Raw genomic sequence first — 22424 nt, 5'->3', positions numbered from 1 at the left:
TGCTGAGGTGTTTTCTGCCCTGGTGCCTTTGCAGAGCTGTGTTCAGAACACACAACTCTGCTCCTGTCTCTTTGCACTCAGATGTGCCCAATGTGACAAAAAACTTTGGATCTTTCTCAAGGAGCTCTGTCTGTGATTTTGTGGAAAATCTTTGCAAGGAGCAGAGTGCTGAGGGGAGGAAAGTTATCAACTCATGGAATAATTTGGGTTTGAAGGGACTTTAAAGAACATCCAGTGCCACCCCTGCCATGGCAGGGACACCTCCCACTGTCCCAATGTCCAACCTGACCTGGGACACTGCCAGGGATCCAGGGGCAGCCACAGCTGCTCTGGGCACCCTGTGCCAGGGCCCCACCACCCTCCCAGGGAACAATTGAAAAGATTTTTCTGCTCCAGGATTACTCAGCAAATTTCTCCTGGAAGCTGACTTCAGGCTGATTCTGCTGAAGATTTATTGTTGGGGTTTTTTTTGTTTTTTTTTTTTTTTTTTTTTTTTCTGGTTGTTGTATTTGTAGAAATAATGATGTCTAAGCACTGTCTTACCAGCTGGTCAGGAATTCTCTGGAGACTTGATAATTTCCAAAGGAAATATTCCTACAGCAGTAACTCCCCATTTGTGTGTGCCCACCTGGAAGGTTTTTCCCCAGAGGCAGTTTGTGTTTCAGTGCTGGTTAAACACCTTCTCCTCCCTGCAGATGCCACTGGCCCTTCTGTTCTGAGCCATCAGAGCACATCTTTACAGAGCAGCTGCTTTGGGCACTGCAGTTCCTGCAGGACTGGGATGTGCTTTGTGCTGGAGATTTCTACATGGACAGGCAGTGATGGACCAAGGGGGGACACTGGGGTCAGATACTGGGGAGAAATCCTTCCCTGGGAGGGTGGGGAGGCCCTGGGGTGCCCAGAGCAGCTCTGGCTGCCCCTGGATCCCTGGAATGTCCCAGGCCAGGCTGGACAGGGCTGGGAGCAGCCTGGGACAGTGGGAGGTGTCCCTGCCATGGCAGGGGTGGCACTGGATGGGCTTTAAGGTCTCTCCCAACCCAAACATTCTGGGATTCAGTGACTTCTGCTGCCACCCCACGTGCTCCAGGCTGGCTGTGCTGGTGCCACACAGGGCTCCCATGTGGCTGGGGCTGAGCTCTGCACAGCATCCCCATCCATCCCAGAGTGTACCCATCCATCCTCATCCATCCCCACCCATTCCACAGCATCCCCATCCATCCCAGAGTGTGCCCATCCATCCTCATCCATCCCACAGGATCCTCGTCCATCCCCATCCCCATTCCCCATCTCCATTCCCCATCCCCATTCCCATTCCCCATCCCATCCCCACGCGTTGCTGTTGCTATGGGAACGGGCGTTGTGGAGTTTTTAAACCTCATTTGATTCCTTCTCGCTGCTGGTTGAGATCTCAGATGGGTTTGAAGTCACAAACACAATAGTCCCAAGTTTTTTGGGGTGGTGCAGGGAGTTCAAGGATCCTTCCCTAATGGAGGAGCTGCCTGCACTCCGGAGGGGTTCAATGACTTTTCCCCTCAGTGCCCACTCAAAGCCCACTCTGCCAGCTCGGTGTGTGTGGGGCTGCTCCCTCTGCCACCTGCGGGGATAATTAAGACCTTTCAGGTTGCCATAGAGAGTATTTTGCTATCTAATATTGCATCGATTTATATTTGGGATATTTTTCTATAAAATTGCCAGTGCAGAGGCTGCTGTCTTTGTCAGGTGCACCGGTGGCAGGTACAGAAGGGGAGGCCTTAGCCAGCCTGTAATTTGCAGCATGGAGGAGATGCTCAGCGCTCCTGCTATTTCTTTACATTTGGTTTTTTTCTAGCAAATACCATCCAGAATGTTCCTTCCTCACTGAAGGGACGTCAGCAGCCTGCTGGAGGAGGGGTGGGATTTTATGTAGGCCAGATCCTGCACTTGGAGCAGGCAGCTCCAGAGGAATTGTTCTGCATTAGCCCAGCCAAAATTTATCTTGGTGAACTTGGCTCTCTGGAAGGGTCCCTGCAGAATCACAACAACACCACGAGAAGTTGTGTCTGCTCCTGGTGCTTGCTCAGCCTCTGATGCTTCTGAAAAGCCTTTCCTGTTTCCCAAAACCCCCATGGCTTGTTGGGGTGGGGATGGGAGCCAGGGACGTGCTGGGGCTGCAGCTCCAGCCCTTCCCAGGACCCCAGCACTCAGTGCTGCTCCTCTGGGAAACTGCAACGCTGAAAAGAGCAGCGAAAAGAGTTTGTGTTGAGTTAGAGCTTCATAGCAAAGAGATGCTCTGAAGTGAGATGGGAATGTTTGCCTTGTACACCGAGATGGGAGCTGGGACAGCAGTGAGTGAGGAGAGGGGACAGCAGTGAGTGAGGAGGGGGGACAGCAGTGAGTGAGGAGAGGGGACAGCAGTGAGTGAGGAGCTGGGGCTGTGGCTCTGCAAACACTGACCCTGGAGAGAAAACGGCTGGGGCAGCTCCCAGTCCCTGCATCAGTCACCCCCTGAGCACCCTGGGCATTTCTGGGTGCTGGGGATCCCCGGGGATGCTCTCAGGAGGGGTCATGGTTTGCGGGTTGGTGAGGGAGGCAAGAGCTGCTCCCTGAGCAAAAGCAAAGCCAGAGGCGTTCTGGTCCCTGCAGGTCACGGAGAGGGGACAGGGCAGGTCCTGGAGTGACAGAGAAGGGACAGAGCAGCCCCAGCAGTGACAGAGAGGGGACAGGGCAGCTCCTGCATCCGGGGCTGCAGCTCTCACTCCCTGCCCGGGGCTGCAGAAGGAGCTGTAATTCCATTAACGAGCTGAATATGCTGGGGTCAGCCTTTGCCATCCAAAATAATATGATAATGAGAGGGAATTACAAGGTAATTGTTATTAATGGCCCCCAGGTTGGAGGGGAGCTGACGCAGGTGGGTGTCACCGGGCCATGGCCCAGCAGGTGCCCGGGGAGGGTGGGAGGGGAGGAAGGTGATGGAAGGCAGGAGAATGTGCAGCCCAGGAGGAGATTCAGCCGTGTCCGTGGAGTTTATTTGAGAACCAGTTTGCTGTGAATTAGCGTCCTGGCAGGGTGCAAAACATGAATTTTTTGGGGAGGCACCTTTTGGTGGGTGTTTGATGTTGCAGAGTCCGAAGGGCAGAGAGGAGCTTCCTTCAGGGTGGCTGGCAAGGGAGTTCGAGTCCTGGGCATGTCCTGGGCACTGTCCTGGGCAGGTGGCCCTGGCTGAGCAGAGGGGTTGGACGAGTTGAACTCCCGAAATCCCTTCCAGCCTCAGGCGTTCGGTGATTTTATGGAAAGGGAGCTGGGAGAGGTGATGGAGCTGCGCTCCTGCAAAGCTCTGATGGGGCTGAGGAGACACCGAGCGAGTCCCGAATCCCCCGGAACTCACCGGGCAGGCGGGAGGGGACATTGGGGACAACAGAGACCGGGGACCCGGGGACAGAGGGGTGGGAGCAGCGCCCGGAGCCGCCGGCTCTTTCCCCAGCCTCGGCAATGTGTTGTGAGTGTTTATGTAAAAATAACAGATCTTTCCAAATATTTATTACTCGATCATGTGCCGAGGAGCGGGTGCCGTGCGTTCAGAAAGGCAAAGCCGCCCCCGAGCAGCTGCTGATCCGGGCTGGGATGGGATAATGGGATGATGGGATAATGGGATGGGAGCGAGGGAAGGGCAGGAGCAGCAGCTGAGGGGAGCTGGGATGGTCAGTGGGGCCGGGGTGTGAGGGACAGCACCGTGAGCAGGGCTGGAATGAGCTCTGGTCAACGGGCACCTCTTTTAGGGGTTTTCTCACCCCAGACTCTCCCAGCAGAATCAAGTTTGTGTTGGCAAGAACTTTTGAGTGGCTTTGGAGGCAGAGTGGAGGGGGAGCATCCCCTCAGTGCAGCTGAGCTGTTGGGTTTGTGCCTCCTTGTTCAGCCCCAGCAGTTCCAGGCAGCCTTTAATCCCCCAGGAATTGCTGCAATTCCTGCTGCAGGGAGGAATTCTCCTCCCGGGGCAGTGCTGGGGCCATCCCTGCACCATTCCCTGCATCCTGCAGGTCCTCAGAGCCTCTGGGGGTCCCTCATGGGGTGGTGCTCTGGGGATGCTGCACTGGGATCCCTTCCCAAAGGAAACTCCCGGCGGGATTGTTGGGAACTGGGGTGGAATTTTTGCAGCTGATTTTCCTGCCCTGGTGAGGTGGCCTGGCCCTGTGCTGTGTCACAGGTGAAGGGTGAGTGTCTCTTCTGCTGGAGATCAGGTTTTTATTCCAAAAATCAAACTGGTGGCATGAAAAAAAGCTGGGCACACAGCTGGGGGCTGCTGCTCGTGTGGGAGCCAGAGCTGCAATTCCCAAAGAATTCCCAGGAGCTTCCGTGGCTCTGCTGACAGCTCAGAGCTCAGCAGAGAGGTTCCCCTCTTAGCACAGGGGACACGGGCAGAGGTGACAAGCGCAGGGCTGGCAGGGGACACCCAGCTCAGCACAGCTCCGTGGTTCTGGAATCTGCCCCGTTTTGTTCCTCCAAAGTGCTGCAGAACAGCTGGGAGACATTTCGGGCGAGCTCGCAGCTTTTTATTGTCCCATTCAGTCTCTTATGCGTGGAGCTTTCCCCTTTATTGCTTTATTAAAGTAGACTGGATGTGCAGCTGGGGCAGGGTGGGTGCTGTGCCAGCTGTGCCAGCACACAATTGGGATGAAATGTCCCCTCTTGGCTCCAGGGCTGCTCTGGGTGACACCAGGGGCTGCAGTCCCGGGGTTTTGGGTGAGGGTTCTGGAGCCTGGTGAGCTGGGGATCCGCTAAATTGCTTATCCAAATTTCATTAAAAATGCAAATGGATTCTTTCAGCGGGACAGAGCTGCGTTCCAAAGTAGGGCAGGCATTAATAAAATCATACTGGCCAGCAGGGACACGGGCAGGCACAGGAGCCAGGAGAGCTCCATGTAAATAAAACTGCTCCTCTCTTTTCTCCTGCCCTCCTCCTCCTCGAGCTGCCAGCCCAGATAACGTTCTCACTGAGCCCAGTGGTGTGGAATTGCACAGGACTGCTCCCCACAAACACCAAACTCAGTCCCTGCTTTGATGGAGTTTTTTAGGGCAGCAGAAGGCAAACGCTTCAGCCACTTCGTTAAAGCAAAAATTCACCTAAACCATAATTTCTTTTAAAAGGAGGTAAGACATGGAGCAGGTTTGATTTCCTCCTCCCCAGCAATGTGTTTTAAAACACCTCCCTGAATGTGATCCTGCAGGTAGTGTCTGATTTCACCTTCTCTGCTGACCTTGGCCGGGGGCTGGTGCTCCTGTGTCCTAGCTCTCCGTGGCCATCACCTTGAGCGGGTTCCTGAGCCCATCCCACACATCCCAGAGCTGCCCTGGGGGCAGGGACAGACAGACAGATCCCTGGGACAGCGCTGCCCACTCCTCCCTTAGCAAGGTGACTCCTCCAGCTCCGTGCTGCCTGTCTGGCAGCATCAATAAAACCCTGCTCTAAACAGCTCTGGCTGGAGCGAGCAGGGAGCAGACACAGTAAATCTGCATGTTGGAAATGTTATTTTAATATCTTATCCGTGGAGCATCAAACACGGTGCCAAGTACACGAGCCCCGTGCCAGCTGCAGCCCCTTTGAACGTCTGCAAGGCAGGGACACCCGGGCAGGGAACGGGGCTGCTCCTGCCGGCAGGAAAAGCGAGCAGGGCCCCTGGGATCCCCCCCCTGTTCCTGCAGCCACGGGGGATGGAGTGGGGGGCTCCTCAGAGGGGCAGGGCTGGGGGTTTTTTGCTGCTCCTGGTGCCGCTGGCAAATCTGTCATGGGAAATGAGCATGGCTGTCCTGGCTGGGCCCGGGAGAGCAGCAAGCCTTTCCTTTCCCCTTTTTCTCCCCATTTTTCCCCCCTTTTTTTCCCCCCTTTTTTCCCCCCTTTTTTCCCCCCTTTTTTCCCCCCATTTTTTCCCCCCATTTTTTCCTCCCATTTTTCCCCCCCTTTTTTCCCCCCTTTTTTTCCCCCTTTTTTCCCCCTTTTTTTCCCCCTTTCCCCCCCTTTTTCCCCCTTTTTCCCCCCTTTTCCCCCTTTTTCCCCCCCTTTCCCCCCCTTTCCCCCCTTTTCTTTCCCCCCTTTTCTTTCCCCCTTTTTCCCTTTCCTCCCTCTTTCCTGTCACCAGGATCCCTGTGGGCATCCCTCCCTCCCTCTCTCCATCTTTCCCTCGGACTTTTCCTCTGCCCAGGCTGCCCTTGTTCCTCAGTGCTGCTGTTTGTTCTCGTGCAGAAAGGCCCGTGCTTGATAAATTGATTTTTTTTTATTTTTTTTCCCCACCCCCTCCTCGGTTGGAAGCTTTCCAAATCATTGAGATTTTTTGGTGATGTGTTTTTGCCTTCGTCTTGTCTCGTGGTGGGAGGCAGAGCTCGGAGGGATCGGCTGTCCCAGGACAAATCCCGTGGGAGTTTCTTCACAACACAAACCGGGGCTGGAGCTGCAGGGGGAGGGAGAGGAAGGGGAAACTGCAGCAAGGCTTGGGGTGGTCTCATTTCCCATTTTTATGGGGAAATCAGGCCACTGTGTGAAATATTTTTCCAGTGTGGTGCTCCTGGGAGGATTCACCCGAGGGATGCAGAGCTGGCTGGAGGCTGGCAGGGGGGTCCTGAAGGTGGCCCAGGGTCCCTCCCCTCGCTCCTTTTCCCTGACACTTTGGCACAAATGCTGCCCTGGCTGGGCAGAAAAGTGTCCTGGCATTGTCTGAGCAGGAGCTGAGCGTGGCTGCAGCTCTTTGTGCTGTGCCCAAAGTGCTGCCAGGGCCGCTTGGGACTGGGAGGGACCTTCCAAAGCCACCTGGTGCAGGTTCATGCCAGGGCTCCTGGTCACCAGGGAGGTGCAGAGGGGTCCGTGGTTGGTGCTGGAGCACCAACACAAGCAAATAAATCCTGTGCAGGCAGCTCCACCTCAGCAGGGCCTGGCTAATTGATGCTTTCACTTGTATTAAATGGAGCTGTTCACGTTCCTGGGTGTTGAGGGAACCCTTCAAGCATTGCTGGGTGTGTGGAGAACAAACCTTCCTGAGATGCTGCCAGCTCAAAATGAGCCTGAGGCAGCAGCAGGGAAGTCATTACTCTTCATATCGGACACAAAAAGAAATATGTTTCTGTTGTATTCATGATTATTTTTGTTTTCTGCACTTCCTGGAAAGCAAAGGGACCATGCAGTGTTGTGTTTTTTTTTTTTTTAGAAGTGCAGAGGGGAGCAGGATTACAGCCCGTGCTCTGTAGCAGTGTGTAAATGCTCCCAGCCCTTGCTGTGCAGTAATTCCGACTTCACGCTCTGCTCTGATGGGTTCAAAGAATTGTGTGAATTGTTCTCATCTCAGGGCTGGTGTTGGGCTCCAGCTCTTGGTCACACTTCTGGAGGGAAGGGGAGGGCTCTGGAAGAAGCCTTTGGAAAGGCTCCTTGATCCCCTGGGCTTGCAGGGTGTCCCCAGGCTGCAGCCACCTCTGGGGCTGTTCACAAACTCCCCTGTGTGACAGTGCAGGCAGAGCTGGGGTTGGGACCCTCTCAAAAACTTCACCTGATGTCCCTGCACATCCCTGCCCGTTTGGAGGGGCAGGTTCCCTGGGAACAAGACAAGTGCTCCGAATATTCAAAATTAAGGGGGAAGGATGCAAGGGAGAAAATGAGAGTGAAGTTCCCCTCTCTGTCTTGGAAGATAAGCTACAAAATCCAGCTTTAACTGAGTTACACCAGCACTTTGGGGACTGGGTTTTTATCTGCCTTGAAGGGGATTAAAAGGCTGTGACAGAAAGGAATGGGCTCAGAGCAGGAATGTGCTGGGCTGGGTTATCTGTGCTGGGGCTGCACTCATCCTGCCACCAAACCTTTCCATATTTCTCCCTCCTCTCAGGACTCTGACCCCGAGTTTCAATTACAATATTAAATTACCAGGTCACCAGAGTCTAAAGTAGGGCTGCCAAGTTTTTAATGATCTTCTCTTTCTTCTCGTGTGGAGTTGGTGGTTTGGTTTTTTTCTTTTGGTTTTTTTTGTTGGTTTTTTTTTTTTTTTTTTTTTTTTTTCCCAAGCCTCCTTTCCTTCTCTGCACTTTTAATTGAGACCATCTGTAATTTAACACATCACCACAGCGAGTTGTGTAACTGGTGCAGGGTTTGAGGAGGACTCTGCTCATCCTCAGGGACTGCAGCAGCTTCCCCCTGCCTTCCTAAGAAATCCAGAACTAATTGCCAAGACCGTTTAATCTGCTCCCTCGGGGCTTTGATTAATCACCGAGTGCTTATTTCTCATCTCTGGCTGCTGGAAGTGCTGAGGGTGCTGTTGGGGGGCTGGGGCTGCTCCCCCAGCTGCTCTTGGGGGTGTTTTTGTGTTTTTGGCTGCAGACACCAGGGGTGTCCTCAGGGATGTCCCCGGGGACCCACCCCGGGTCCCCAGAGGGGCTGAAGTGTCCTCGATGTCCATCCCCGTTTGCCTGAGGTACAAACCAAGTCTGTCCCTCACTTCTGCACCTCAGGAGCTCCTCCTGTGCCTGACCTTGGCCAGCACCTGGCTGTTCCTGCTGCAGTGCCCGTGGCCCCCAGACCATCAGTGTCCCTGCTTGCCTTGGCCCTGGTGGCCCCGGGGCTGGGGCTGTCCCCTCCTTGTCCCCATCTCCATCACAGGGCTCCTAATCCAGGCTGTGAAGAATCGAGTTCGAAGGGATTGCTGACATGGACAGAGGCGAATTCCAGCCCGAGGAGCTGCCTGTGGCTGCAGTGACCTGGCTGCCATTGAGGACAGGGGGGGCTCCTTCCCCCTGCCAGGCTGGGTCTGGGCAGGGACAGAGGTTCCTGCAGGGCACAGTGCCAGCCCTGCCCTTCTCCTGCCTTGGAGCTTCCCTGGCAGCCCTGGCTGTGCCCAAATCCCCGGGATGTGGGCACTGGGGCAGTGCCGTGTCTGCCTGCCCTGGGGACACCCCCACACTGCACAGAGCCCCGGGGAGAGGCACAGGGGCTGTGGTGGCCCTGGGGACAGGCACAGGGGCTGTGGTGGCCCTGGGGACAGGCACAGGGCTCCCAGGGGCTGTGGTGGCACTGGGGACAGGCACAGGGCTCTCAGGGGCTGTGGTGGCATTGGGGACAGGCACAGGGCAGGGGAGGAGCTGTGGTGGCCCTGGGGACAGGCACAGGGCAGGGGAGGAGCTGTGGTGGCATTGGGGACAGGCACAGGGCTCTCAGGGGGCTGTGGTGGCCCTGGGGACAGGCACAGGACTCTCAGGAGCTGTGGTGGCCCTGGGGACAGGCACAGGGCTCTCAGGGGGCTGTGGTGGCCCTGGGGACAGGCACAGGGCTCTCAGGGGGCTGTGGTGGCCCTGGGGACAGGCACAGGGCAGGGGAGGAGCTGTGGTGGCATTGGGGACAGGCACAGGGCTCTCAGGGGCTGTGGTGGCACTGGGGACAGGCACAGGGCTCTCAGGGGGCTGTGGTGGCCCTGGGGACAGGCACAGGGCTCTCAGGGGCTGTGGTGGCATTGGGGACAGGCACAGGGCTCTCAGGGGGCTGTGGTGGCCCTGGGGACAGGCACAGGGCTCTCAGGGGGCTGTGGTGGCCCTGGGGACAGGCACAGGGCTCTCAGGGGCTGTGGTGGCATTGGGGACAGGCTCAGGGCTCTCAGGGGCTGTGGTGGCCCTGGGGACAGGCACAGGGCTCTCAGGGGCTGTGGTGGCCCTGGGGACAGGCACAGGGCTCTCAGGGGGCTGTGGTGGCCCTGGGGACAGGCACAGGGCTCCCAGGGGCTGTTCTTTGGCTGTTGGGATGCTCTTCCCGCTGCTCCCAAGCAGCTTTTGTGACCCATTGGGAGAGGAAGCAGGACTGGGCTGGGGGACCTTCAGCCTCTGTCCCATCCCAAGGTTCCTGTGCCAGCCAGAGCCACAAAACCCGGGCCAGCTGCATCCCTGGAGCTCCCTGTGCCCTGCATGTGGCTCGGGGCGTCGCACTGAAGATTTCTGAGGTTTCTCCCCGATCCGAGCAGCGCTGCTGTCACCATCGCCGTCCCCACCCACTCCTCATCCCCTGCCGGCGATGATTGATGCTGCTCATCCCGCCTGGCTCCAGCGCGTTCATTGTCATGCAGAGGATGTTGTCACTTCATTCTGGTATTTCATGGAAAACCGCAGGCGGCTTGGGGTGTTTTGTTCATGAAGTCCTCCCAAAAGCACGTGGCTGGGCTCAAAATACTCAGCCCCTGTTCAATGGGAGAAGAGGGATGTGAAGATGCTGAAGATGTAGAAGATGATTGTTGAAGGTGTAGAAGATGATGAAGATGATGATGTCGAAGTTGTCCCTCCGAGGCACAGCAGCCTCCCTGCCCCTCCTGCCCAGCTCTGCGGCTGTTTTGGTGTTGGCCCCTGGGTCACAGGTGTTGGATGGGGACATTCCCGGCTCCCTGGTGTCCCTGTCCTTGTCCCCAAGCCCAGGCCAGGATCCCAGAGCTGCAGCAGCGCCGTGGCAGCCCTGGAGCTGTTCCTGGTGCTGTCCCTGTGCATCGCAGCTGCTCTCTCTGCATCTCCCTGCAGCTGACAGTGCCAAAGCTGCTGCAGCCCGAGGAGCTGAAGATTGTTGTGCTGTAAGAACCCCAGAGAGCTTTCAACCAAAGCTGGGGATTAAATCCAAAGAGGGCAAATTTTAGCTCAGCTTCTCTCTCTGTGTGCTCTAAGTGATTAAAAGCTGTAAAGCGCTGTCAGAAATTCAGGACTTCCCCTCCTGGAGCCCTTCTTTCCCCTTATTTTATGATTACCATGCTTCACTGCCTCTGTTTGATGTGGTGAGTGTGATTTTTAGCAATGGAAAGTCGTGGGCAGCTCTGGCTGGAGCAGGTTCGGTGCTTCTGACCTGGGGGGGTTTGCCCAGTGTAGGTGGAGCAGCACAAAGCTCCCTTTAAAAGTCTTTTTCTCCTTTTTTTTTTTTTTTTTTTTTTTGGTGTTATTTTGTTTCCTTCAGTTTTGCTCATCTGAATTCCAAGCTGTTTCCTAAAGCTGTTGTTCCTTGGGAAGCAGAGACGTTCTCCAAATGAGAATATCCACAGGTTGGGAGGGAGCAGCTACACACTGAGATAGGCTTGAAATAACCTTTGAGCTTCCCTGATATTGGAGCCATCTGCCAAAGCTCAGCTCCCTGGGGATGCTTGAACTCCTCCCTGGCTTTGATTTTTAGATGAGTCTTGCTTGAACCTTCTCGTGTCTCTGTTAACTCTCCATCTGTCTCCCTTAGTTGACTTGCTGTATCCAAGGCTGTTCCTGGTGCTTCCCAGACCTGTCGGTGGCCTGGCAGAGGGGATCCGAGGCTTCCCTTCGCTGGGAATGTGTGTTCTGGGAAGGGCTGGGCTCAGAGGTGACGCCCCTGAATTATTCATTTGGCGGAGGACTCGGGAAAAATGGATTATTCCCTTCCTCAGAGCATGGGGACAAGGAGTTCATGCAATGAAATTAGAGCAGCAAATGGAGATGGAGTGGAAGCTGCTCCCTGGGCTGCCAGGCAGGCTCATCCTGCTGGGATGCTTTGTGGTGCAGCTGAGGATGTTCCCTGTGGGAGAAGGGGTTCATCCCATCTCGTGTGCCAGGCTGGGGGCCAAGCAGGGGCACCCAGAGCCAGCCCTGCTCCTCCTCCCTGTGCCAGGGGTGCCACGGGTTTGTGACATCAGGATGGGCTCAGCAGCCTCAGGAGTTTCCAGTTTTGAGCCTTTCCTGGGATTTCATATTGCTGGGAATACCTGTGCTTGTGTCGGGCTGGCTCCCAGGGTATCCTGGTGCCTGTTTAAGGAGCTTAAAGCTCTGACAAAAAGCTTTTCCTGCCCAGAAACCCTGGCCTGGGAGGGATTTTGTATTCTGAGAGCAAATCTTCGGGCACTGTGGTGTTTTTGGGCAAAGTGCCTGAGCGTGAGAGGGGAGAGGGAGCGTGAGAGGGGAGGTGAGGATGGCAGGGAAACGCTCCTGAGCCTTCACACGGTGCCACCGGCAGAGAGAGGAGGGAAAGTCCTGCAGGAGCCTGGGCTGGGCTGGGAACGCTGCTCTTGGGATCAGCAGCTGCTGCAGGGACCTGCAGCAAATCCTCCAAACCCTGCAATTCTGCAGCCCAGGGAGCCCCCTGAGCCTGCAGCAGCTGGAGCTGGAGCCAGGACAGCCCTGCCGTGTGCAGCTGCAGCCAGATGTGTGTGTGTGCTCTGCAGCCAGATGTGTGTGTGCTCTGCAGCCAGATGTGTGTGTGTGCTCTGCAGCCAGATGTGTGTGTGTGCTCTGCAGCCTTCAAACGCCTGCAGCACATTCTGCTGTGGTTCTTCTGATTGGCAGCTTCTGGAATCAGGAGGGAATCAGCAGGGAAACTGCTTTGTGGTGTTTCTGGAGGGTTTTTGAGCAGTGGTTTAAGCCAAGACGCCTTTCTCTGTGTGTGTATATATATATATTTAAGCAATACTGTGTTAGCATTTTCTAGCATTTTCTCCCTTCTCATCCTCCACAAGAAGCCGTTTCCTAGGTTTGAGAATGCCCTGCTGCTCTTGTGGTTCCTTAGCTCTCAATCCCACCCTTCCAGGAAATCTTTCTTCCCAGGATCCCAGGGAACAGAGGTGTGTGTGATCTTGCCCTGATGTTTTGGTGCAAATCTTTTCAGATCTGAGACAGATGCCGGGGCTGCTGTGAAGAATGTGCATTCCAGCAAATCTGCCAGGGCTGTGGGGAGTTGCTGGGCTCGGGGCTCTGCCTCTTGCCTTCCATGGGTTTTATCCTTCCCTTCTCCCAGGGCAGGGATGTCTCCCCAGAGCCCTGGGATGGAGCTGGCCCTGGAGGGGAGTTTAGGGCCAGGAAACACCTCGTGCATTGTGCAGTAAGGAATGGGAAAGGTTCATCTTTCATTCTTGTTGTGTACAAATGGCTTGGGATGTTTGTAGCCAGCCAGTGGGAATTGATAACTTTATTACCCAAATAATAAGATTTACAAATTAACTGTCTAATTAGCAACCTGGGAGAGCTGCTGCTCGTGCTGGGGTTTCTAAACTGACAAAGACATGAGCTTAAACTGCTGAGGTGTGATGACAGCAGGAGGGCAGGCAGGTTCGGGAGCTGAGACAGGATTACTGACAGCAGATCCCGATCCTGAGTCGTTCTCTTGGCCCTGTTTTCCCCTTGCACGGATGGAGCACTCACCTGAGCAGGTGGGAAGGGCTCCAGTGGATCCTGCTGGGGCTTGTGGAGCTGCCTTGGGAGCTGTGGGTGCAGAGCCCACGGGCAGAGAGCTCTGCTTTGCCTTGGGTGTGTGGGGAGTGTTCTGCTTGCCCATCTTCCAGTGGATTACAGATTAGAATCCCAGAATCCTGGAGTGCTTTGGGTTGGAAGGGACCTTAAATCCCATCCAGTGCCCTGGACAGGGACACCTCCCACCATCCCAGGGTGCTCCAAGCCCTGTCCAGCCTGGCCTTGGGCATTTCATGGTGGGTTCAGCCTGGTGGGAGTCTCGTTCCCTCTGCTGGAATGATCCCAGCTCCACTGGGGAGCTCCCAGCCCCTGGAGCAGAGCCTGTGCTCGGGGTGGCACGGAGCTTTGTGAGTTTGTACACACACTTCAGGAGAAATCCCTGCTAATAGAGTTCTAATTTCTTCCTTCCTGCTTCCCAGATGCTTCTGTCTCCATATACAAATGACAGAAATGGTGAGCAATGCTTTCAAGAAAATGTTTGTTTGTTTGACTCAGAAAAGCAAGTGAGAGGTCCTGCGAGGAGAGAGCTCTTGGCAGCTGTTCTGCCTCTTAAAACCTTCTGGGTTTGTTTTTGTTCACAATGGAAAATGTGAAAAGGAAAATGAATTTACAGCTGGATGTGGCAGGGCACAAAGAGGAGGTTGTGAGGTTCATGGCCGACGTCCCTTGGCTTTTCCTTGTTTCCTTAGGGAAAGTCCCACATTGCTGCAGCTGGAACCTGCTCTGCTCCTGCACGGCTCAGTTTGGTTCCTGTGCTGCAAACCCCAATCCCTGCTCCTCATCTTCCAGAGGTTTCTGTGGGGTGTGACTGCAGCTCCTGGGGGAAGCCTGTGGTGGATGGGGGAGCCCTGAGGCAGAGCAGAGGGGGTGCCCAGGGTGCCCTGAGGATCAGGGCTCGTTCCCTGGAGCACCCCTGGGTGTGGGATGGAGCTGAGCACCCCTGGGTGTGGATGCAGAGGGTGGTGCCCAGGCCAGAGCTGGCACCCAGGAGGTGACAGAGGTGACAGAGGTGACATGGGCTGAGGTGCTGCCTCTGTTGTGGGGAACCCCAGCAGTGCTGCCACCTCCCAGAGGGGCTGAGACCCCTGCAGGAGGATCTGGGCCAGCACTTGAAGTTCCCTACGGTGACAAATGATTCTTGAAGCTCTGTCACTGAAGGTGAGGGGCTTATTTGGCATTGGGGGGGGGAAAAATCAGCCTTGAAATATGGAGAGAGCTTTGGCTGCACAAACAGAAACAGAGCTGGCAGCTCCAGGCAGGCAGTGCTGACAGGGTTTGGAGGTTTAGGGGATGGGGCTGGAGGTTTAGGGGATGGGGCTGGTTTGGAGGTTATGGGGATGGGTTTGGAGGTTTAGGGGAGGGGGTTGGAGGTTTAGGGGATGGGGGTGGAGGTTTAGGGGATGGAGCTGGTTTGGAGGTTTAGGGGATGGGGCTGGGTTTGGAGGTTTAGGGGAGGGGGATGGGTTTGGAGGTTTAGGGGATGGGGCTGGTTTGGAGGTTTAGGGGATGGGTTTGGAGGTTTAGGGGAGGGGGTTTGGGTACCTCTGCCTGGCAGTCGGGGCAGTGGCACGTCAGGATCCATTCCCTGTGCCGTTCCCTGAAGGGCAGGGCTGGCGCTGACGTGTGTGAGGGGAGGAGGACGTGCGTGTCTCCTGGTCTGGCAAACGGAGGCTGGGGAGATGCTGAAGAAAAGCAGAGCTGTGGGAGGAAAATTGCCCACCTGTTCCCTTGGGTACAATCTTCCATTTTTGGCCACATGCACTTTTCAGCTCAGATCCCTGAGAACGCCAGATTCTCCCTCTTTTCATTCCCTGACCTCAGAGCGTGTGCCACGAGTGACAGCGAGCTCAGAGGAGCAGGATCGTTCCCAGCCCTCCTCTGACGTTCACTCAGCACTTTGTCCTGCTCGGTTTTACCCAAAAATGCCTGCTCTGCTTGGGGATATTCCGTGGGGTTTAAAAACCCGCCGCGGGTTTAATAAAAACCTCCTGGGGCTGCTCAGGAATCCAACAAGGAACCAGGAGTCCATCCCAGGGGTTTGTGCTGGGACCTCGTGGCTCTCGTGGTGCCGGTCCCAGGCTGTGCCCCTGACCCTGTCCCTGACCCTGTCCTTGGGTTCTTTTTGCAGTTTGCTGCTCTCTGACCCTGTCCCTGTGCTCTTTTTGCAGTTTGCTGCTTCGTGGTGCACAAACGCTGCCATGAATTCGTCACCTTCTCGTGCCCCGGGGCTGACAAGGGCCCTGCCTCGGATGTGAGTATGGGGACAGCGGGGCTGGGGGCTCCTCACTCTGGGGGGGTCGGTTCACATCTCTCATTTATGGCGTGGCTTAGGCTGAAAAAGAATCATCCAGCACTTCCAAGGTCACCACTTCTCACATCCCCACGTGGCTTTTGGATCCCTTCAGGGATTGGGATTCTGTAGCTGTGGGGGAATCCCATAGATTTCTGGGATACCTATTAAAATTATTTCATTATACCTAACTTAAAAAATATAACCATGTAATTATAGCCGATTAAAACACTCAAACCATCCAACAGGCAGTGCTCAGCAGAGCAGAGGAGCCCTTGGGTGGGCAGAGATTTCCCTTTGGGGCTGAGCCTGCAGCCTTGTCCCTGTGTCCCTGTGTCCCTGTGTCCCTGTGTCCCTGTGTCCCTGTGTCCCTGTGTCCCCGTGTCCCTGTGTCCCTGTGTCCCCGTGTCCCTGTGTCCCCGTGTCCCATCTCCTGCCAGCTGAGTGCCCACCCTTGTTCCCCCCGGACCCCGGTGGATGCCAGGGCCTGGGGGCTCAGGGCTGGGCTCTGCCAGCACCACCCAGGTCTGTCTGGCAGCTTCTGTGCTTTGCTGTGGAAACTGCCTAATTTGGGGAACTGCTGGGAGACAGGAGCTCGAATTGGGGAAACGACAGAGCACCACAGCTCTCACCCTTAAAAATAGAAGTGGTGGGAGCAGGCAGTGTGACAGGCTGAGGGAAGTGGAGGCTGAACACGAGCTGTGGGTCCCCCTCCCCAAATGGGGCTGGGGGCTGTGCCCTGTGCCAGGGAGAGAGGGCTCTGGGGGGCAGGGGGCTCTCGGGGGTTTGGTGGGGTTTGTTTGGTGGCTGTTCCCCCTCCTGCAGCCTCCCCAGGAGCCTGCAAAGAGGGGGGGACCAGCAGAGCCCCAGCTCCCCCCAGCTGGCTGGCACTGGTGGCACTGGTGGCCCCATGGCTGGGAGTGGCCCTGGGAGGGTGCCCAGGGTGGCAGAAATGTCGAAATCTCTCACCTTGCTGCAGCCAGGTGAGTCCAGTGCCACACCTGGGGGGCAGCAGGGGCTGTCCCCTGTCCCCACAGGGCTCTGCCTGGGGGTGACACCCACAGGAGCTGGAACAGAGGCTAGACAGGGTTAAGAGGAATAAAGAGGATGTTTACTGAGGGTATTTACATATCTAGATTGAGGGTACAGTGGATATTTATTGATATTTCTATTCACAGGCCACAGCCTGGCAGTGCCAGGGGCACAGTGGTGGCCCTGCCTGGATGGCTCCAGGATGGAATCAGAAGAGAGCTTGGTCAGGAGATGTCACATCTTTATGGGTTTTAGTCCATTTGCATACAGAACTAATTAATAACCTCAATTAATAACCTCAAACCATGAAGTTTCATCCTCCTTGCCCTCCTCTTTGTTCACTCTTAGGGCCCGAAGTTTGCAGAGTTTGTCCCTGAGTCCCCAGCTGGATTAGAATTATTTTGTCTTCACCACCCTGAAATGATCTTAGGGACCCTTAACATAAACCTGAAAGCTGCACACCCGAGCAGAAGAGAAAAAAGTGAAAATGTCACCACTGTGGGTGCCTGCAGAGCTGTGACACAGGGGACAGGCAGGGACCAGGACTGAAATAAAATTGTCCCCATTGCTCAGAGGCCTCCCCAGGCAGGGCTGCTGTGAAGGGCCTTGGGCACTGGCCCTGCCACTCCCTGCTGGCTACCAGGTAATTAACAGCCCTGTTAATGAATCTTCTAACACATCACTCTGGAAATGAAGATGGAATGCAGTTCTTGGGATTAAGGCAGGGAGAAAATGGCCCTTGTCGTGCTTTTTTGGTCCCTTTTTCTCTTTTCTTCCTTCTTTTTCTTTCTTTTTTTTTCTTTTTTCTTTATTTTTTTCTTTATTTTAGTCTTTTTTTTTCTTTTTTTTCTTTTTTCTTTGTTTTCTCTTTACTTTTTTTCCTGTTTTCGTTGTTTTTTTCTTTTTTCCTTTTTTTTCTTTTTTCTTTCTTTTATCTTTTTTCCTTCTTCCTTTTTTCTTTTTTTTCATTTTTTTTTCTATTTTCTTTCTTTTAATTTTTTTTCTGGTTCCCCTCTTTTCCCTTTTTTCTTTTTTTTTCTTCTTTTTCTTTTCTTTTCTTTTTTTTTAATCTCTTCACCAAAGCCCCCCCAGAGCCCCTGGGGTCTGTCCCTGCCCCTCTGACACGGGGGTGTCACTGGGGGACACAGCCAGGCCAGGCTTCCTCCCTGCTGCACTCTCAGCCTTGCTCTTAGAGCATCAAATCCATACCATAGCACATTTATAATTACATAATCAAATAATCCTTCAGGAGCTTTGGGTCAGGAGAGGAAGAGCTGCTTCAGGAACGAGCCAGGGCTTTGCTCTGAACCATGGAAAACTGGAATTTCCTCTGCTGAGCCCAGAGCCACCTGCACTGGTGGCAGCTCTGGTGGCACCAGGCTGTGCTGCCTCCAGGAAATAGATTGAAGTAGGTTTGTTTGGTTTTTTTTAATTGGTTTAATTGGAAATTAAATTAATTTTTTTTTAATTGGAAATATTTTTTTTTGGAGAGAAGCAGAAAAAAAAAACCTGTTTATTTAATAGGTAAAGCACGTTTTAGTATAAAAATGAATAATATTAAATAGTAAAATTTTTTGGTTGTTTTGAAGAGATTATAAATTTAGAAGAGATTTTTGTGGGTTGCAGTTTGGTTTATTCAGTTTGTTTTTAGTTTTTTTTGGTGCTGGAAAATGCCACAGCCCAGGCCAGGCTTGCTGTGAGTTTTTGGTGGTTTTTTTTGGGTTTGGTGTTTTTTGGGGTTTTTAGTTTAGAGCAGGTTTGAAAAATTTTAAGGAAAACTCAAAAAAGTTATAGTTTAGGGAGATTTTTTTTATTTAACTAGTTAGAAAAATTAACTAAAAGCAAAGGAGAGGTTTTTTTTTTCAGTCAGTGTCTGTCTGTCCCACAGTCAGCTTGTGTAAATGTATTCCAGCTAGAAAAACTAATTATAGCTGGAGCCATTAGCAGAATGCATAATTATTTAAATTGTAGACAAAATAATCGTTAAAATGACCTTCTTTGCATGATCCTGGTAAAGGTCATTAATCAGGATGTGTTAATAAACATCAGAGGTGCTCTGGGAAGGTGAGGGGGCAGTGGAGATACATTTCAATATTGGTGGAAATTGGCCCTGTTTGTGGAGAGGATGTCAGGAAAGGTTTCAGGGAGGAATTTCAGGGAGGAATTCAGGAAAGATTTTAGGAATGATCTCAGGCAGGATTTTGGGAATTTCATGAAGGATCTCAGGGATGGTTTCAGGAATGATTTCAGAAATTATCTCAGGCAGGGTTTCAGGAAGGATCTCAGGCAGGATTTCAGGAATGGTTTCAGGAATGGTTTCAGGCAGGATTTCAGGAATGATTTCAGGAATTATTTCAGGAATTATTTCAGGAATGATCTCAGGCATGATTTCAGGAATGATTTCAGGAATGGTTTCAGGCAGGATTTCAGGAATGATCTCAGGCAGGATTTCAGGAATGATCTCAGGAATGGTTTCAGGCAGGATTTCAGGAATGATCTCAGGAATGGTTTCAGGCAGGATTTCAGGAATGGTTTCAGGAATGATTTCAGGCAGGGTTTCAGGAATGATCTCAGGAATGGTTTCAGGAATGATCTCAGGAATGATCTCAGGCAGGGTTTCCCATGGAAAGGCTCCCAGCTGTGTCCCCAGTCCCCTCTCCCAGGTGCTGCCAGTTCCCCAATCCCTGCTCTCACTCCAGCTCCTCTGGGCTGCCCTGCCTGGAGCTTTGGCAAATCCTCACAACCTCCCTGCAATCGCTGCTTTCTGTTGTCCTGCTAATTAACTTCTCCTTAATTAACTTCTCCTTGTGTCGTGCTGTGCCATCTGCCCCTGGAGCCGGGGCAGCTGCTCACGGTGCCAGTTCCCAATTCCCGTGGGATGAAGATGTCTCAGCCCTGCCAGGGAGCAGCTCCTCTTCCCTCTCCTCTCCCCTCTCCTCTCCCAGGGCTGGGGAGGGCTCTGGGAGCTCGGAGGGTGCAGGAGGGCACGGGGAGGGTGCTGGGCTCCGTGTCCTCCCCATGGCTCTGCAGTGCCAGGCCGGGGCTGTGCCTCTCTCTGGGGGGGTGATGGGGTGGGTGCTGCGTTCTGGGTGGCACCAGGGTGGTCCTGCAGGTGTTTGGGGGTCTCTGTGCTGTGCCAGCCCCTGGGGGCTGCCTGGAGGTGCAGTAAAGACTCCCAAGGCAGGGTGAGTTACCAAACATTTCTGGAGGATGCTGAGCTGCAAACGCTGCTCTGGGACAGAGCTGGGCTTGGCTGAGCTGAGCTTGGCTGAGCTGAGCTTGGCTGAGCTGAGCTTGGCTTTTTTTTCTGCTGCTCAGAAAGAGAGAGGCTCTGTTTGGTGCTGGCAGCAGCAGTGTCCCCCATGTCTCCCATGTCCCTCTGCAGGATGAGACCTTTGGTCGATAGAAATGCCCTCAGCAAGGTGTGGGAGCTGCCAGGGCAGGCTGGCATCCCTGGGTGCAGAGGTGACATCCCTGGGGCAGAGGTGGCATCCCTGGCTGCAGAGGGGACATCCCTGGGGGCAGAGGTGACATCCCTGGGAGCAGAGGGGACATCCCTGGGGCAGAGGGGACATCCCTGGCTGCAGAGGTGACATCCCTGGGTGCAGAGGTGACATCCCTGGGTGCAGAGGTGACATCCCTGGGGGCAGAGGTGACATCCCTGGCTGCAGAGGGGACATCTCTGGGGCAGGGGTGACATCCCTGGCTGCCTCTGTGGCTGCACAGGGAAGGGCAGGGCCGTCGCTGGCTCTGCTCGTGGCATTTCCCAGCCCTGCTCCAGATAAATCTGTTCCTGCCCCGTTCTCCAGGCTGGCTCAGCGCTGCTGGGGGAGGAGAGGAGCCTTTTCTTTTCTTGGCAAACTTCTTCTGTTTAACCACTCTTGTTTTAAGTCTCAGCATCTGCACACGCAGTGTTCTCGTCAGTCCTGGCTCCCTGGTACCAAAATAGTTTCTTTGTACAGAGATTTCAGCCTTGCTCAGAGCTGATCCCCAGAACTGGCAGCTTCTGGCACTTTCTGAGGTGCTGGTCGGGCTCTCAGGCACAGCCCAGCAGCTTTTCCTCTCCATCACCCTGCCAGCCTTTGCCTCTGCCCCTCTGGGTGTGTCCCTGGGGCAGGGGTGGGAGGTGAGGATGAAGGTGAGGATGAAGGTGAAGGTGAACCCCCGCTCTGGGCAGGGGGTGCTGCTCGGGGAGCCCAGCCTGCTTTGCCACTTTTGCTTTTTTCCAGCTCCAGCTTCTCGAACTCTGTGTTCCAGTGGGAATTGAACATCCTTCACACGAGCAGGGAACTGTCTCCTTTTGCATAAAGCTTGTGGTTTTTATGAATGACTGGCTTCCTCTTGCCTGAACAGGAATATCTGTTTCTGTTAGGGAGTGCAGCAGCTCGGGCTGGTCCCTCCTGTGCCACACGTGGCTTCTCCCAGAGCTGTCCCCGTGTCCCCTGCCCTGTCCCCGTGTCCCCTGCCCTGTCTGGCAGCCCGGGGAAGCTGCTGGGGCTGTGCAGGATGCAGGGCTGGGCAGACCCCTCCTCTCTCCCAGGACACTGGCAGGGGAATCAGGATCACGGCATGGTTTGGGTTGGAACTTTCCAGACCATCTCAAGGTTGGGTTCCAGCTCCCCTTGGCTCCCTGCCCCCAGTTCCATGGGGGGAGACTCCCCCCACCTCCCGTCCCAGCCTAAAATCCAGGCGTCATTTCTCTGCTCTCCTACAATGTCTGGGGAATGCAAAAGGCTCTCAGACCTGCAGAGTCACTGCTTGGGGTGTCCAGAAGATTCACTGTGACCCCTTGTCCCCTGAACCTTCCTGTGCCATTCTGCCAGCTGGAGCCACGCTGGGAGCTGTGTCTGGAAGCGTTTTCCTTGGGGTAAAATGTGGGATATTTCCAGTTTCAGTGCCTTTGCCCAGTCCCTGGCATGGCACAGACCAGGTTCAAGGAAGGTTTTCCCCCTCCCGGGTGCCACTGGGGGTGTGTGTGGTGCTGAGTAAAGCAGAATGTTGGTGATCAATGCAGCTGGAAGCTCCAGTGCAGCAGTGCTGGGAAATGAATTTCAGGGGGATGGAATGTATTGGTGGTGATGTTATAGCTCGCTTCTGATTCCACTCTTTATTTATTTACTCTGCTCACAGTGCCCTGAAAAGGTGTCTTTGCTAATGCCTGGGCAGCTTTCCAGGCCATTAAAAAACTGCTCAGCTCGAATGACAGGGCTGGGAGCTGAGCCTCATCCCAACCCTTCAGCAATTAACCTGAGATGAAATCAAGCTGCTGGGTGCAGAACCTTCCCCTTGTGCTGCCCCAGCAGCCTCGTCTGCCCAGCCCCACAGCTCCAGGCTCTCCTCAGCTCCCTGAGTTGTCCTCTCTTGCATGGAACAAGAAATGCCAAAGCCTCGCTCTGTCACAGTGCTTGGTTCTGTCTCCCTGTCTTTTCTGGAAGTTTTCTGTGGCACAGGAGCCCAGAGCAGCTGTGGCTGTCCCTGGATCCCTGGAAGTGTCAGGGCTTGGAGCAGCCTGGGACAGTGGAAGTGTCCCTGGCCATGGCAGAGGGTGGAACAAGATGGAATTTAAAATCCCCTCCAACCCAAGCCAGTCTGGGATTCCATGATTTGGATTTCTTTGGCTCTGACTCTTGCTGGAGCTCAGGAGTTCGCCTAGTGCCTGCACAAGGGATAAACTGGGCTCTGCTGGGTCTGCACCCTCTGCTGCTGGGCAGAAATCTGCCTTTGCTTTTAAGAAAACTCGAAATATTAAATTATCTCCTCAGCAGCTTGAATGGCTGGGAGTGTGAGGAGAGGGCTGGCACCAGAGCACAGGGGATGTTTCCTGGGCAGGCTTAATTTAGATGGAATCATGGGTGGCTTTTCCTGCTCTGTGTGGAGGCTGGGCAGTGTCCAGCCCTTCTGTTGGTTCCTACCTACCAATTTCACCTGGCCTTTT

The 22424-nt window shown here is 54.3% G+C and overlaps 1 protein-coding gene across 2 annotated transcripts in view; it reads left to right on the top strand.

Moving 5' to 3' along the window:
- The window catches only part of PRKCB (protein kinase C beta), an 82196-nt gene that overhangs the window by 20103 nt on the left and 39669 nt on the right, over nt 1-22424 (top strand). For both annotated transcript variants that reach the window (XM_014886394.2, XM_014886393.2), the window contains exon 3: nt 15336-15418. In XM_014886394.2, the coding sequence (XP_014741880.1) occupies nt 15336-15418 (83 nt within the window). The remainder of the gene's footprint in view (nt 1-15335; nt 15419-22424) is intronic.

Source organism: Sturnus vulgaris, chromosome 16 (assembly GCF_052056855.1).
Source record: "Sturnus vulgaris isolate bStuVul1 chromosome 16, bStuVul1.hap1, whole genome shotgun sequence".
In the NCBI taxonomy this organism is placed as follows: Eukaryota; Metazoa; Chordata; class Aves; order Passeriformes; family Sturnidae; genus Sturnus; species Sturnus vulgaris.
The sequence above is the reverse complement of the archived record's forward strand: the minus strand, read 5'-3'. Positions and strand labels throughout refer to the sequence as shown.